At 54.3% G+C, this 14,216-nt stretch overlaps 7 protein-coding genes across 7 annotated transcripts; 3 read left to right on the plus strand and 4 right to left on the minus strand.

Annotated features, from left to right (window-relative positions):
* Positions 1-105: 105 nt before the first annotated feature.
* Positions 106-1,119, plus strand: CAOG_07704 (hypothetical protein). The gene is made up of 4 exons (XM_004343528.2): positions 106-480; positions 572-638; positions 718-818; positions 907-1,119. Exons 1-4 carry the CDS (start codon positions 139-141, stop codon positions 1,009-1,011), a joined length of 615 nt encoding a protein of 204 aa, XP_004343578.2. The 5' UTR covers positions 106-138; the 3' UTR covers positions 1,012-1,119.
* CAOG_07705 (OTU domain-containing protein 6B) lies at positions 1,051-2,152 on the minus strand. Its single transcript, XM_004343529.2, has one exon. The coding sequence runs from the start codon at positions 2,123-2,125 to the stop codon at positions 1,124-1,126; it is 1,002 nt and encodes a 333-aa protein (XP_004343579.1). The 5' UTR covers positions 2,126-2,152; the 3' UTR covers positions 1,051-1,123.
* A 218-nt stretch (positions 2,153-2,370) lies between these two features.
* Positions 2,371-3,469, minus strand: CAOG_07706 (defender against apoptotic cell death 1). Its single transcript, XM_004343530.2, has 2 exons — positions 3,183-3,469; positions 2,371-2,601 (listed from the first exon to the last, which is right to left on the minus strand). The coding sequence occupies exons 1-2, from the start codon at positions 3,397-3,399 to the stop codon at positions 2,477-2,479; spliced, it is 342 nt and encodes a 113-aa protein (XP_004343580.1). The 5' UTR covers positions 3,400-3,469; the 3' UTR covers positions 2,371-2,476.
* Positions 3,470-3,905: 436 nt separating this feature from the next.
* Positions 3,906-5,448, plus strand: CAOG_07707 (40S ribosomal protein SA). Its single transcript, XM_004343531.2, has 2 exons — positions 3,906-3,958; positions 4,449-5,448. Exon 2 carries the CDS (start codon positions 4,504-4,506, stop codon positions 5,320-5,322), a length of 819 nt encoding a protein of 272 aa, XP_004343581.2. The 5' UTR covers positions 3,906-3,958; positions 4,449-4,503; the 3' UTR covers positions 5,323-5,448.
* A 53-nt stretch (positions 5,449-5,501) lies between these two features.
* On the plus strand, positions 5,502-7,358 carry CAOG_07708 (hypothetical protein). Its single transcript, XM_004343532.2, has 6 exons — positions 5,502-5,808; positions 5,981-6,041; positions 6,142-6,273; positions 6,354-6,596; positions 6,693-6,755; positions 6,871-7,358. Exons 1-6 carry the CDS (start codon positions 5,534-5,536, stop codon positions 7,321-7,323), a joined length of 1,227 nt encoding a protein of 408 aa, XP_004343582.2. The 5' UTR covers positions 5,502-5,533; the 3' UTR covers positions 7,324-7,358.
* On the minus strand, positions 7,342-11,486 carry CAOG_07709 (hypothetical protein). Its single transcript, XM_004343533.2, has 10 exons — positions 11,392-11,486; positions 11,016-11,145; positions 9,271-10,864; positions 9,022-9,186; positions 8,598-8,911; positions 8,393-8,513; positions 8,212-8,313; positions 8,033-8,129; positions 7,763-7,908; positions 7,342-7,670 (listed from the first exon to the last, which is right to left on the minus strand). The coding sequence occupies exons 1-10, from the start codon at positions 11,450-11,452 to the stop codon at positions 7,401-7,403; spliced, it is 3,000 nt and encodes a 999-aa protein (XP_004343583.2). The 5' UTR covers positions 11,453-11,486; the 3' UTR covers positions 7,342-7,400.
* A 63-nt stretch (positions 11,487-11,549) lies between these two features.
* CAOG_07710 (mthfr-prov protein) lies at positions 11,550-14,216 on the minus strand. The gene is made up of 5 exons (XM_004343534.2): positions 13,851-14,216; positions 12,497-13,437; positions 12,273-12,371; positions 12,068-12,190; positions 11,550-11,957 (listed from the first exon to the last, which is right to left on the minus strand). The coding sequence occupies exons 1-5, from the start codon at positions 14,110-14,112 to the stop codon at positions 11,742-11,744; spliced, it is 1,641 nt and encodes a 546-aa protein (XP_004343584.1). The 5' UTR covers positions 14,113-14,216; the 3' UTR covers positions 11,550-11,741.

The raw sequence follows: 14,216 nt of genomic DNA on the forward strand, positions 1-14,216 counted from the left end.
GCAAGCTCGTCGACGCCACTCTGCCATTACTACGCAGCCCCACTCGCAGTCACCCGCCATCATCATCATCATCATCATCATCATCATCATCATCATCATCATCATCATCATCATCATCATCATCATCATCATTACGCTATGGCTGCCACTGCTGCTCGGGTGCTGCCCAGTGTCAGCGCCAGCCTGGCTGCCTCTGCTTCAGTCCCGTCCCTCTTCCACTCCGCTCTCAGCTCCGTTTCGACCTCGCCATCATCACCATCATCATCACCATCATCATCACTCCTTGCACTGTCATCGACGCTCGCTCGGCGCGGAATGTCGTCCATGTCCACCGCGTCCGCCGTCGACGTCCTCAGCCACCAGGACCCGTCCAACCCGAGCGTCCTCATCGACTCGTTCAGCTCAATGGGATTCACAGTCAACGGCGTCACCTACGTCGGATCCATGGCGCTCTTTCCGCGCGTCCCTTTGCTCTGGAACGTATGTATTTCCAAGCAAACTATCGTGCTGAGGTCATTTTTTCTGAGATTCTGAGTTGTTTGGATGTTCGTTTTTGTTTTGTTTTTGACAGGTCAAGTCAGTCGAAGAGCTCACGCCAGAGAGCCTCACTCTGTTCCATCTTGTCAATCCAAAGATCGGTGCGGTTTTTGCCCTGTTTTTGAAGAGTTGTTGTTGTTTCACAACCTGCTCAGTTGAACTGGCGATGTTTGTAATCAGAACTGCTGCTCATCGGCACCGGGTCCAAGATTGAGACGATTGATCCGGCCGTGCGCCAGATGCTCAAGGAGAAGCGCATTTCCCTCGAAGTGCTGGATACTGTGAGTTACGAGTTTCGTTGTTTCATCATTGCGAAAATCGACATTGGCCCATTGATTTTCGTCGCCCGTCTCCCTTTGTCCCCAACAGCCACACGCTGCAACTACCTTCAACTTTTTGTCTCAAGAGGGCCGGTTGGTGGCTGCTGCACTCATCCCCATTGCACCAGAAACCCCCGCCTCGACCAACCCCTAAAAGCCCTGAAAGGGGAAACACCAAAAACCAACACAAACATCCTGTCAACATAATATACTTGTACAACATACAAAACACTTGCTGTGAGTAAAAGCTTTTCAAACACGACGTTTTAGCTCGAGGAGGCATCGGCGTCGGGGCTGGAACTTGGGACGAGCGAGTTGTAGTGCTCGCCGAGCCCATACAGATGTCGGTGGTAGGACAACCTCAGTGGCTCGCCCGGAAAGTCGGCACCCAGAGTGACGACCGGGGAGCCCGCTTGATAAATGTGAATGGGCACTTGGAGCCCGGCAGACAAGGCCTGCGCCTCGATTTGGCCTCCCCATGCGGCGGTAGACGCAATCTCGTTGCAGTACTTTTTCAGCTCTGTCTCGGTATACATGTCGCCTGAGTCGGTGACGAGGAATGGCAGGAAGTCGTCCTGGTGCGCGAGAATAAAGCTGGCGGTCAGCTTGCGCAGCGCAGCAAAGTCAGTCGGCGCTCGTGCAACCGCGTTCCGACGGAGCTGATCTGCCACAGCATTGTACAGGCAATGTCCGTCCGATGTGATGGTCTTGATGGCCAGGTCCGCCTTCTGCAGGGCCTGCTTGAGCTGGTTGGCCTCGACGTCGCGTGCGCTGGGACCACGCGCGGCAGTGGCCTGGTACTCTGCCTCCGCCCGCTGCATGCGCTCGCTGTGCGCAGTGGCCTTGTTGTCCCTGCGCTTCTGCGCGCGTGTCGGCTTGCTTGTCTTGTTGCTGCTGCTGTCATCTGCAGCGTCGTGCGCCTCGGCCTCCTCCGACGTCGCCGCCGCCAGTTCCGATCCTCCAGATCCTGCTCCGTTGGGCTTGTTCGCAGTAGCAGCAGCAGCAGCAGCAGCAGCCTTTGCCTCCTCGGCCTCGGCGGCCTTGAGCTCGGTCGCGTGGCGCTGCGCGGTCTCGGCTTCGAGCTCTTCAATCTGCTTCTGGACGTCCTTCTTGCGCTTGTTGTCGCCCTTCGGAACAGACTTTTTCAATGCCTGCACCTGCGATTGCATGGCTTTGATCTCCTTGCGGTGCTTGGCGCGGACCTCCTCCAACGGCGACTGCAGCTCGCTGTCTGAGCCGGATGCAGCCTCGTCGTCGTGGTCGGACATTCTCAGACAAAAAATTTAAAAAAAAAAGACTGAGAAATAAGTTAAGTGTGACTAGGATTGGACGAAAATAACAACAACACGGCTCTGTTTCATCATGGACGAGAAGGCAACACGGAAAGGACGAGTAGTTTGGTCCAATACACTGTGATGAGCAAACGCAATCTCACAAGGTTGGCTACAACCAATGCAGATCCAGTACCAGTAAAGTAGAAATGCTGTTGAACGAGGCGAAATCTGCAACAGCACTCAGATTCATTGTCAACTTCGAGACAATCATCCACTTTTGAGCTGTAAATAGCTTGTAACTTCAGTGTGTTTTTTATTCATAATAGCCCCTTGTTGGTTGGTTGTTCAGCCGAGGAAGTTCATCACAACAAAGTGCAGAACGACATGGCAGAAGAGAAAGTCTGCAAACGAGCGTTCCCGCGAAATGTTCTCAAATCCGTTCTTAGGGTTGACTTGCAGACGAAGGCCGACTGTGCCAGAAATTCAAACAGGACGAGAGTATTAGAACAAGAGTGAGTGGTGAGTAGTAGAACAATCGAGTGAAGGGGTTAAGCTCGGTAGGTTGAATGCGAGTTGACTGGACCGAGATTGGTACATCCAATCCGCCACTTCCCCCTCACTAAGTGTGCCCTTCCGACTAAACATGAGTGGTTAAAACGATCGTAAAAACGCTTCAATGGTTGAGGGTTTGATGCTCAATGCCAAACGTGAGTTTTGACTGGACCAAGATTACGATCCAAATCCTCACTCGCTGTTGAACCTGCTTTGGCCAGTAGTGAAAAACGCCCAGGCACCCCTCCTCGAGTAAACCCCATCGAGCCCCACTTCCTTCCATCCGGAGTGCGTCGACAGACCTGTCGACCAGAACGCGCATCCAAAAGAGTTTGCCGAGATCGCTGGTTTACGATTGAAAATTTTGTGCTTTTGAGCCAGTGAGGCAACAACGAGCCCTGGGGCCTTGATATCAGCGCGACAGAGAGAGACAAGAGAGACAGAGAGACAAGAGAGAGAGAGTGTGTGTGTGTGAGCGAACGAGAGCGGTGAGGCGTACCTGCGAGGACAAAGCTGCCAATCGTCGAGATGAAGCCAGCGAGGAAGGCGTTGAAGGGGAACGTGCCGACCAGCGCACAGTAGACAAACTGCGCAATGCCAGTCAGCATAATGTAGACAAGGTATGCGTCGATGACCTTGATCAGCTGCGGCGTGTCGGCAGTGTACCGCTTGGCGAGCACAGCGACAACGTTCCCAATGCTGTTTGGATTGCTCATGGTTGAACTACTCAAAAGAAGGAGACTGGGCGCCGAAAATGATCTCAGACAGGACTAAGGTGAGGTAGCAGATCAAGTTGACTGAGTGAGGTGGAAGAGATCATCTCAGAGGCGTCTGTGCTGAGCGAATTGGAACCCAAAACCAAAACCAAATCTCAGAATTCAGCCAATCTGCATTGCGCTCACTTTTAGCTAAATCCTCCATCGCAGCTACATCCTCCATCGCATCCAGCGCAGTGACTTGCGTTCTATAGGTGGGATTTTTGTGTATTGATCCCAGGATTGAGCGGAACCGCTCAGAAACGCTCAGAAACAACAATGGATTTCAGCGATTCAACGCTGGCTTTCCCCAACCCCGCTCTTTGCCGCTACAAACATCGAAATAACATGCATAGCACGTTGTTTAAAATAGAACTGTCGATGTGGAGCTTGGGCTCCATTCAACAGCTCGAAACACAACGAAACGAAACGAAATGGACGAACAACAAAAAAAATCAATTCATCATTTCGGACGGGCTCGCTCTCTCCTTTTCTGCTGCACCTCCAACGGCTGTTGCTGGTAGGTCGCCATCCGCGAATCCAATCTGATGCAGGACGACCTGGTGTACCCGATTCGCCGTCGAGGGGTACCGGGTGCAATGGAACGAAGGGTCGAAACGAGCGGTGCGAGATCGGGGCAACGAAGGGGGATGAATGGGAAGCGATTTTGCATGTCGCTCGATCGCCGTTCCTGTGCTCGCAGTCGCGCACGCACGACCCCCGCGTCTCATGGCGCGTGCTTTATTGAGAATCCTGACAGCTAGGTGTGGGAGGGGGGGGAATGGGCAGCGCTGGGCTGGTTGAGCAGCTCAAGTAGCAGCTTTGATCGTGCGCTCCCACGTCCCCCTTCTCCCCTTTGCTCTTGCTTGCTCTTGCTCTTGCTCTTCCTGTCACGACTCTCGATTTCACTGCGAAAACCGCCGTGGTGGAACCCCAAACTCGACTCCTCCCTGTCTCTACTTGCTCACTTTGCTCACTTTGCTCTCTCTCGCTCTCTTCTCTCTTCGCAGTTTCCTTTCGTCCAACCGTAACCCACACCCAGGACCCAAGCCAACTCTCTCAATCATGTCCGGAGGCCACGCTATTCTCGCTCCCACTGAGGACGACATCCAGAAGCTCCTTGCCGCCAACGTCCACCTTGGCGCCAAGAACGTCGAGCAGCAGATGCTCTCGTACGTCTACAAGCGCCGCATTGACGGCATCCACCTGATCAACCTCCACAAGACCTGGGAGAAGATCGTCCTCGCCGCCCGCATCATCGTCGCCGTCGAGAACCCCGCTGACGTTGCCGTCATCTCTGCCCGCACCTACGGCCAGCGCGCCATCCTCAAGTTCGCCGCCCACACTGGCGCCCAGTCCATTGCCGGCCGCTTCACCCCCGGTACCTTCACCAACCAGATCCAGGCTGCCTTCAAGGAGCCCCGCGTTCTGATCGTCACCGACCCCCGTGCCGACCACCAGGCCATCCGTGAGGCTGCCTACGTCAACATCCCGATCATTGCCTTCTGCGACACCGACTCCCCCCTCCGCTACGTCGACGTTGCCATCCCCTGCAACAACAAGGCTGCCCAGCCCACCGGCCTCATCTGGTGGCTCCTTGCCCGTGAGGTCCTCCGCCTCCGCGGCACCCTCTCCCGCACCCAGGCCTGGAACGTCATGCCCGATCTCTACTTCTACCGTGACCCCGAAGAAGCCGAGAAGCAAGAGCAGGAGGCTCGTGAGGCTAAGGCCCGCGCGCTGAACGCCTCGGCCACCGCCGCTGACGAGTCTGCCCCCGAGGCTGCCTCCGGCGAGTGGACTGGTGAGGCTGGCGCCACCGGCGAGTGGTCTGCTGACAGCAACTGGTCTGCCGCTGGCAGCGACAACTGGGGTGCCAACCAGTAAAAGCGCACTGCTCGGCTCCTGTTCTCGTTTGTCGATGTTTGACCCTGTGTAACGAACCCCGCTCCTCGTTTTGTTTGTTAAACTTGTGAAAAGCACATGGTGAGCAATGAATTTCGATTTTTATCATCCGTTTGTTCAGCATTATCAGTGTGCAGTAGTAGTTCAGTGCAGTCTTGGTTGTTTGGTTTTTGGATTTGCAATCCGTGTTTGGATGGCGCATGTTGCGGTGTTCCGTGGACTGCATGTCCATCACACCCAGCTGAATCATGCTCGCTGGGTGTCTCTTGCGTCGTCCTTGTCCTCCACGCTGACTGGGATTGACCAACGACGGTCCTTCTCAACGGTCAAGGACTCGTCCATCGCCGAGGTTGCGACCGCCAAGACAACGACCGCGACCACCGCCGAAATGCAGCTCGATGGGCAGCAGCCGCCAGTGTCTGCATCTCGCTTCCTGCTTGCTGTCGAGTACGACGGCACTGCGTTCAGGTGAAGGAGGCTTTGAGGACCACGAGGAACGGACACGGATCACTGTCATCACTGCGGAATCTCAGTTCTGAGAGTTCTGAGGTGTTTTTGGAGGATGATCATCTCACTCGATGCATGCGTTTGTCTCATGATGTTGGATTCTGATCGATGGGGGGTGGGGGCAAAAATTCAGTGGAGTTGCTGCAAGTCCAGACGAACCACCAGACCGACCAAGTGTCGGATCCGTTTTGGATGTAAGAAGTTGGCGAACAACCACATATCGACCAACTCTGTTAAACCCGTCAGTTCAAAGCGTCGACTAAATTTCTGGTGTGCGTGGAATCGTTGGAACAGCGTGCGATTGCACAAGCAACGCGCCAAGATGCTCGCGTGACCTTTTCGAGCCGCACCGATGCCGGCGTTCATGCATTGTGGAATACCTGTCATGTCGACATTGAGCCTCGAACCCGACGAGGAGATTTGATGGTAGGTTTGCGTTCGTCGCAAAAGACGCGTTTCGACGTTCCCAACCTGACCTCTCCTCTCGTTTCCCTCGTGAAATGCAGACTCAACAACAATGGACTCCCTTGGCACTCGGATCCGCCATCAATTACTTTTCTAGAGGAAAGGTGCCATATCCAATGTCTGTTCGTGCCGTGTGCGCCGTGCCAGAGCAAGTCCATGCGCGATTCAACGCAACCCAACGAGTGTACATTTATCGGGTTGTCGTTGGCGAATCTAGTGCAGCCTCAGTGTTTGACTTGCGCTATCACCTCACTGCCGCACCCATTGATGAGAGTCTTGTGCAAGTACGTTCAGCTCCTTGTTTTGAGTGGATGGCAACTTGTCGGCTTGTTTCTTCGTTGACTCACTCAATCTCCTCCGGTCAATCCATCGTCCAACAGCAAGCATGTCAAGTATTTGAAGGGACGCACGATTTTCAGTCATTCCGTGCTGCCCGATGCCAGGTGAAAGAACCAAATCGTGGGCGTGTTGCTTGAATCTTGCAAGGTGGCCGAGTTCTCAATCGCTTCCAACCCTACATACCTTGAACTGACTGTATTCCCTTGGCTTTGACTGCAGGCGCGAACAACAACCAGACACATTTCCCAGTTCTCCGTCCAGATCGACAAACACAAAACTGACAACCCGTGGGCAAACTCGCTGCCAGACGCCCTCTCCAAACCAACGGTCGCATTAACATTCACCATCCGGGGTTCTGGGTTTTTGTACCATCAAGTTCGTATCATGGTGGGGCATGTGTTGAGCGTCGCGAGTGGCAAGTCAACACTGGCCGATCTCGTCCACCTTCGTGACAATCCGCAAGTCATTCACTTGCACAAAGACATGCTACCGGCACATGGACTGTGTCTCAAAGAAGTGTGCTATGACTCTCAAGACATACCGCCCGAGTCGTGGGTGATGATTGCCAAAAAGCACCATAGCTTCAAAGCACTGCGCGAATCTGTGATTGTCCGGAAACCATTTCGAAATCCTGCCAAACCAGAAGCAGCCGTGGTTGACCAACAAGATTAAGAACGTAAAAATACATGAGTATTATTGTACAAGTATCTGAGATGTTTAGCCAGGCAAATGTTGAAACGCGGTCTCGTTCACAACTCAAATTTCAGTAAAAAGGCCGAGCGCAACCCAACGTCCCAGGTCACGTCATCAGCGTCCCGTGCGACGATATCGATCGACACATGTCGCGTGCATTGTGCGCCTGCTGAGGTGGACAGGCGTGCAAGCTGCGTGTACCGAACTGGAATTGTAACGGCAAAGTAGCCATCCTGCGTCGATGGAGTGGCCTCGTAAGCAGTTCGCAACACAGAGGTGCGAGCACTGAGAAGGGCAATTGGATTGTCAAACGAGGTGTTGGAGATCTGTTGTCCGACAAAAACAACAAAAGCAAAGTTTTGTCAAAACAACTGCTGTTGCATCTTCACAAACAGGAAGCGCAAATTGCTCGACTTACCAGAGGATCTTGAGCATTTCGCAGTGTCGTAACGAGCTCGTCTGCCGCGCGGAATGGGAGTAGAGGCATGGCAGCCTCGCCGTCGCCTTCGATCGAAGTACACGTGAATGTCACGACCAAGTGTCTTATCTGGTGCGGCGCAGATACTGTGCAAGAGAATATGGGAAGCAAAAGCAACGACCAGAGCAATGTCAAGGCAGAAAAAGTAAGACTACGTGGTGATTTGGCGAGGAAAAAAAAAAAACAGAACGAGACGACGGGCGCGCTCACCGTGCTGTTGAACTACTCCTTCGACTCGCAATAACAGGTCGGATTGTTTGGTCGTAACGGTGGATTCGGTGGGTGATGGTGACGGCGACACGGTCATCTACGAGCAATCATGCGAATCAGTCAGCCACGGCTCTGGCTCCTGCAGGATTGGGAAGGAGCTCAGCCGAGGGGACACGTACCTCGATGCGGGTGAGCTTTTGGCTTGCAAAAAAGACTGGGAGAATTGGAACTCGAGCTCCCAGTGCGTAACGTCGAAAGATTTCTGTGACTGCTTCGAGACGCTGATACCAAACATTCCTCCCAACCACTGAGTGTCGCAAACCTAAACCTCAATCCATCCCAATCATGTGGACTTTGTACCTCGCCCAATGAGTCCGTAGCAGCAGGAAGTTGTGCGACAGCAGAGTCGACAATCGAATAGACTTCCGTCGAATCTCGCGACGGCGGCTGGTTGGTCTCCATGTCTGTTTCGCAGCCACCGCTGTGTTGGAGTCAAACAATGAAGGAGAGGCAAAAGTCAGCATTGGTGCCGACGCGTCAAAGTTAGACTTCAAAAAATCCGTACCTCGCTTGAAGCGATCCGAGTGCTTGCCGAAGAATGGCACACAACGCGGTCTGTGTCGAAATTATGCTCAACGACTGTGCATCCATATCAATCGCCGTGCGGCAGAGCCGCTCGTAGGCATTCTCAAGGTTGACGAGTGCAGTCTGAGTCGCGACAACAGAGTGGGCGACCGAGGCCGAGAGCTTCTCGGCTTCAACGCACAGCTGCGTGCGTCGTAATAGCGAGGCAATGCTGGAGAAAATTTCGACATGGGTGATGCGCAATTGCAAGAGTTGTAGTTGGAGCGACCATGAGAACTTTGGAGATGAAGCAGCCTGTCCAAGACCGTCGTGAAACGCACGACGGCAACCAAAAACAACAAGTCAGTGACAAAATAGCATCAGCAGCCCCCAGCACACGGACGGAAGGAACTAAACGAACGCACCGTGAATTTGGCAGCCGCTTGTCGCAAACTCGCGAGTGCCTGCGATAGTTGCTGTGTCTGCGAACTGCCCGTATCGGGCAACGAGCTGGCGTTGGCAATCAAACTCTCACTCGCCGAAAGTTCGAGCAAACCTGAAATCCACAATGCAGTATGTTCCGAAGCGGTCTGGCAGGAGAGTCGAGAACACACAAAAAGATCAGGCTCACGTCTTTTCGAAGACAAACGAACACAATAACAACTGGCACTTACGCGTTCTAAAAGTCGAGGCAGAAGCGCGCTGCTGAGCTCAAAGTGGCCATTTTGGAGAGCGGCTTTCGCAAGAACGTAGAATGGCCACATGTTTGCGCTAGAGTCTTCGGGAAGATGTTGCAGGATGGTGGCAGTAATATCTGAGCGCACTTCCGAGGACGTGTCAAACTGCCAAGCAGAGGAAGAAATCAACAAGAGCCGCGCCAGACCATAAAAGTGCGCAGCAGCGCTGCCATTGGCGAGTGCGTCGCGAAGGAAGGCGTGCATTTGAGCAGTCGTGGCGCGCGCGTGCCGAACTTTCAGCGTGGCAGTGCATGCCTGGAGCAGCAAGCTGAGATTGGCAGGCGAGGCGTGAGGCGCGAGGAAGAGCGCAAGCTGCAGAGACGTCGAAACAAGCTGGAGCGGATAGGTGGTGCACAAATCGACACTGCACTTCAGTAATCGCTTCAATCGGGACGCTTGAGCGGGCTGTGACACTCGGGCGGCCACGTGGAGAAAGAGCGCTCGCAGAGTTGCTTGCGGCCACGTTTGCTCGTGCGAATGGCCCGACACGCCGGGAAGCACAGAGACGAGAATGTTGGTCAGCAGCTCAATCACCACGACAATCAATTCAAACGGAGGGTGGGGAGCCAGCGGGGATTGCTCTGGGCTGGCGGGAGCGACGATGCGAAACAGGAGCGCAACCAGAGCAGCCAGCTTTGAGTCATCGGAGCCGTCCGGGCTGGTGCTCACGACAGCACGTGCGCTCGCGCTGTCCGTGTCCATTTGCATGGCCGCCGCTTCTGTTTGCTTTGATGGATTGCTCGATGCCAACAAGGCGTGGAAAGCGGCGCAGAGCGGCCATCGAGGTCGAGCAAGCGCGCGCAGCACAACGACGGCACGCACCGCCACTGACGGGGAGGCGTCGCTGACCAGCTCAGTCAGCGCATCGAGACACCCTTCTGATGCCCACATGGCCTCATCATACGGAATTTGCTGCGCAAGCAGGGCGAGGCCGTCCAACGCGGCACATCGAACCGCATCGCGTGGATCAATCTGAACAAACTGGATGAGCAGGCCAACCTGCTCACTTAAGCCGTCCTGAGAGGCGAGGACTAGCCTGGTCAGCGTGGAGAGGATGGCGGCTGTAAAAGGTCGAGTTGGCGCAACGACCAACAATTCTACCAGCGTCTCTCGCGCTTCCTTGCAAAGCTGTGCGCTGTGATGCATCAGGGCCAAAAGTTGCAGCAGACGCAACTTTACAAGCGGAGGGGTGTCGTGTCCACGGCACATTGGCCCAATCCGCGTGCACAGCGCAGACGCAAACTCGCTCGAAACGCTGCAGAAACGAGCAGCCGCCCCGATCGCCGCATCCACCTCAATCTCGTCCGTTGCAGACAGGGCGTTGAGAACTGCGTTGTGCACTGTCTTTTTGTCCTTTGCAATGAGTGCAAGCGCACCCAGTGCGGTCAGTGCGAGCGAACGTGCGACCGAGTCGTTGCTGTGCGACACGATAAAGATGCGCATGACGAGTTCGTCCACATTGATGACGCGATTGAGCTGCGCAGAGCATTGCGACAGCACTCCGGCAACATGTCCTCGAATCAGGTTGTTTCTGAGCAATGAAGGTATGGTTGATAGAAGTAACGTTAGGATGTTTGAGGTCTTTTGCTGTAATAAAACCAAAGCGTCCTCCACCTGTCCCCCCAAACCCCCAAACCCCAATATCTCTATCGATCTGCAATGCGCGTGAGTTGCCTCCTTACTTTGATCGAAACTCGTCGGCAAGCTTGAGCAACGCGCTGTTCACAATGACTGGCAGCGGATACTTTTCCAGCACGCGCGCAACGCCGACGATCGCTTCGCACTGCTCGCCGAGATCGGTCGCGCGGAGGCCTGAATTGTGTGTTCACAAAAGGTTTTCAAGTTGGCAAACAAAGGCCGAAACGCGTCGCAAGTGAGTGCAGTGAGAGTGAGTGGAGTTGCATTGGGATCATTCGCTTTGTAGGCAGCCGTCCGCGTTCGAGGGAAGGGGGGGGGGGTTGAGACTGAGGCCGACAGCAGAGCGAGTCCAAGCAACGTGGATCTGCAACGTGGATCTGCAACTGGGCGTGAGGGTTGAGGCGAATGGAGGGGGCTGACCTTTGTCGAGCTCGAGCAGCTGTCGGTTGGCTTCGTCGACGTCGACCGAGCGACCACTCATGGTGAACAATGAGGAAAGGTCGAAAGGAACAACAGCAAAATGATGAATGATTAAATGTATCGTGTAGGACGGGAATACGATGAAACGAAACAACATTGCGAATTGATTTCGGATGGAATAGTGGATTTAGAACTACTTGTGCACCACGAGCGCAGACAAGCCCCAGCAGCGACAAATGGAAGCAAGAACGACAAGACGTCAAGTGGGGAACCGACAATCCAGGTGGTCAAGCGGGTAAATGAAACGACGAGGAAGGACAGACAGCTGGGGAAAAAAAAAGTTCAAAAAATCAAGCGGTCGCATACACTTGCGTTGGTACTGCCGCGGCGTCTTCAAGCTCAAAGAGCATGTCGAAAACGTCGTAAATGTTGCCGGCAACAAAGTCATTGTCCACCAAATTGACAAGATAGAACGTGTCGTGCACTTCGCTCAGGAACTTGCGCGATGGCGATTCTGGCGGGTACAGCGAGCCCCATTGTGTCTTCCACAGCGCGAAGGCCTCATCCTGCAAAAAAGCACGTCACCAGCAGCGTCGAGTGAGATCCATGGTCAAAGGCAAGACATGGCCAAACCAAAAACACAAAAGAAAATCACGAAACAAAGTCAACCTCGTACCTTCCAGACGCCAAAGCTGATCGGGTCAACCACGGTCGGTTGAACAATCTCTTTGCCAGGGAACACGCCCCAGGTGACGGCAGTGGGGGTTTCGTTTTCAAGGTTTCGCAGATCCTCCGTGCCCTGAAATGGATTACAACGATGAATCAGTACGGAACAGATCAAGCAAGCAGAAAAGCAACATGTAAATAAGCTCGGTACTCACGCTGTAGTTGACGGCGTGATATTGGACAGATGGGAAGGCGTCAATAGCACGAAGCAGGTTGGGAAGTCGATCGCTTGCAATGAAAAACTCGAGGTAGGCCTGCCACAACATCACCCTTCAAATGAGCGCCAAGAGCCAACGATCGCAGAGCCAAACTGCTGCTACTACAAGAACAACAGCAGCAATAGCTCAAAACAAACACCCAAAACCAAAGGAAAACTCACCTTTTGATAGACATAACCGCGAGGACCGCCCCAACCGTGAGTGGGATCGTCAGAGCGCAAGCCGTTGACGCGAGGCTGTGAGTTGATGGTGAGGACGCCGCGCTCGTTCAAGCGGATGAGGGGACCGAGAACTGTGCGGGTTTCTGGGGCGATGGGCTCTTCGTTCCACGGCAAGCGCTGGACGTTGCCTTTGCCGCTCAGGTAGTTTGTAAACACGGTGATAATGTCGGCAATGGACTCGCAAGACCGGCCCCACATTTCTTTGCGGGCAGTGTCGTCAGTGTCTTGGAGGTGGAAGAGGTAGTAGTCGGTGAGCTCGCCGAATGCGGGCGACGACGAATCACCCCAGCGACCGTTGGGGAAATCGTCCCACTCTTGAGTGCGCAGCAGGTAGCTCTTTGGGCGGCAAGACCAGAAGATGGGTCGCACGTCCTCGCTCGAGCGGCGCTCGTTTGCGGAGGTCTTCCAGGGCAGGCTTCGAGGGCCCTCCGACCACAGACCGAGCTGGAGCAGAATTTCGCGGACGGCAACCTCGCGGTTGAGCGTGTAAAAGTGCACGCCCTGGATCATGCGGTTGCCAAACTCGTCGACGCGGTCGAGGAGCTCGCGGCACATGTTGGTGGCAAGGTGCACGCCATACCGGCGGATGGCCTCGTCGTCGTCCTTGATGGGCTCGATCGTGTCGAGGATGTACTGCGGCGGCTGCAGGTTGCTCAACTTGACGAGATTGCGGAGCGACGAGTAGCCCTGGATCGGGAGCACGCCTGGAATGATGGGGACTTTGATGCCGATCGCGCGGCACTTTCTTACAAACTCAAAGAAGGTCTCCACGTCAAAGAAGAGCTGAGTGATGATGAATTCAGCGCCTGCGTCGACCTTTTCCTTCAAGTGTTGCAGATCGCTCTCGAGAGACTTTGCTTCCGGGTGGCCATTTGGATAGCCTGTTGAAGATTCAAAAAAAAAAAAACAAGCACAAAGGCGGAACATTCGATGTGTGAGTGTGATGAGTCCGACAAATGACAGCGATGCGACCTTCGAGTGTAAGATGATCATGAACGAAGGACAGAAAACCAATAAAACAAACGCTTCCACCAAAGCGGCAAAAAACCGTGACATCCCCAAAACAATCGAACGTGCAATGAATGACCAGCAATGATATCATCATGCACTGGAGCATGCATGTTGCGTTTTTTGCACGATGCATTGTAGACGTGCGTTGTGGCTTCAACATCAACATTTGTGATTTTGGGAGCACTTGGATGTCAAAGTAGGCACCTCACACGTGCATGTAGACGTATCTGATACACTGATAAAGGATGAGAGATTCATTCAGTGCAAAAAAATCATTGCTTACCGGCGACGCAGATGCCAAAGTAGTCGCCAAAGGTGTCTCTGACGTGCTTGACGAGGTCTGTGGCATAGCCAAAGCCGTTCTCGATGGTCTTCCAGCCTTCGCCTGGGGCGGGGTCGCCGCGGAGGGTGAGAATGTTGCGAATGCCGTTATTCTTTGCGCGCTGGAGCGTCTCTGTGAGCTGCGCCTTGGTCTGGTTGGCGCACGTCATGTGCAGCATCGTCTCGAGTCCGCACAGGTTGAGCGCGGTGGACGCGACCGTCATGGAGCTCGTCGGGAGCTCGATGGCGGTAGGGTCGCCACCACCCGCGCCCCACGTCACGTCAATGAACAGCGGGTTGCCCTGCGACAGCCGGTCAAACCGCGACA

Source organism: Capsaspora owczarzaki, assembly GCF_000151315.2.
Source record: "Capsaspora owczarzaki ATCC 30864 unplaced genomic scaffold supercont2.14, whole genome shotgun sequence".
Lineage (NCBI taxonomy): Eukaryota > Filasterea > Ministeriida > Capsasporidae > Capsaspora > Capsaspora owczarzaki.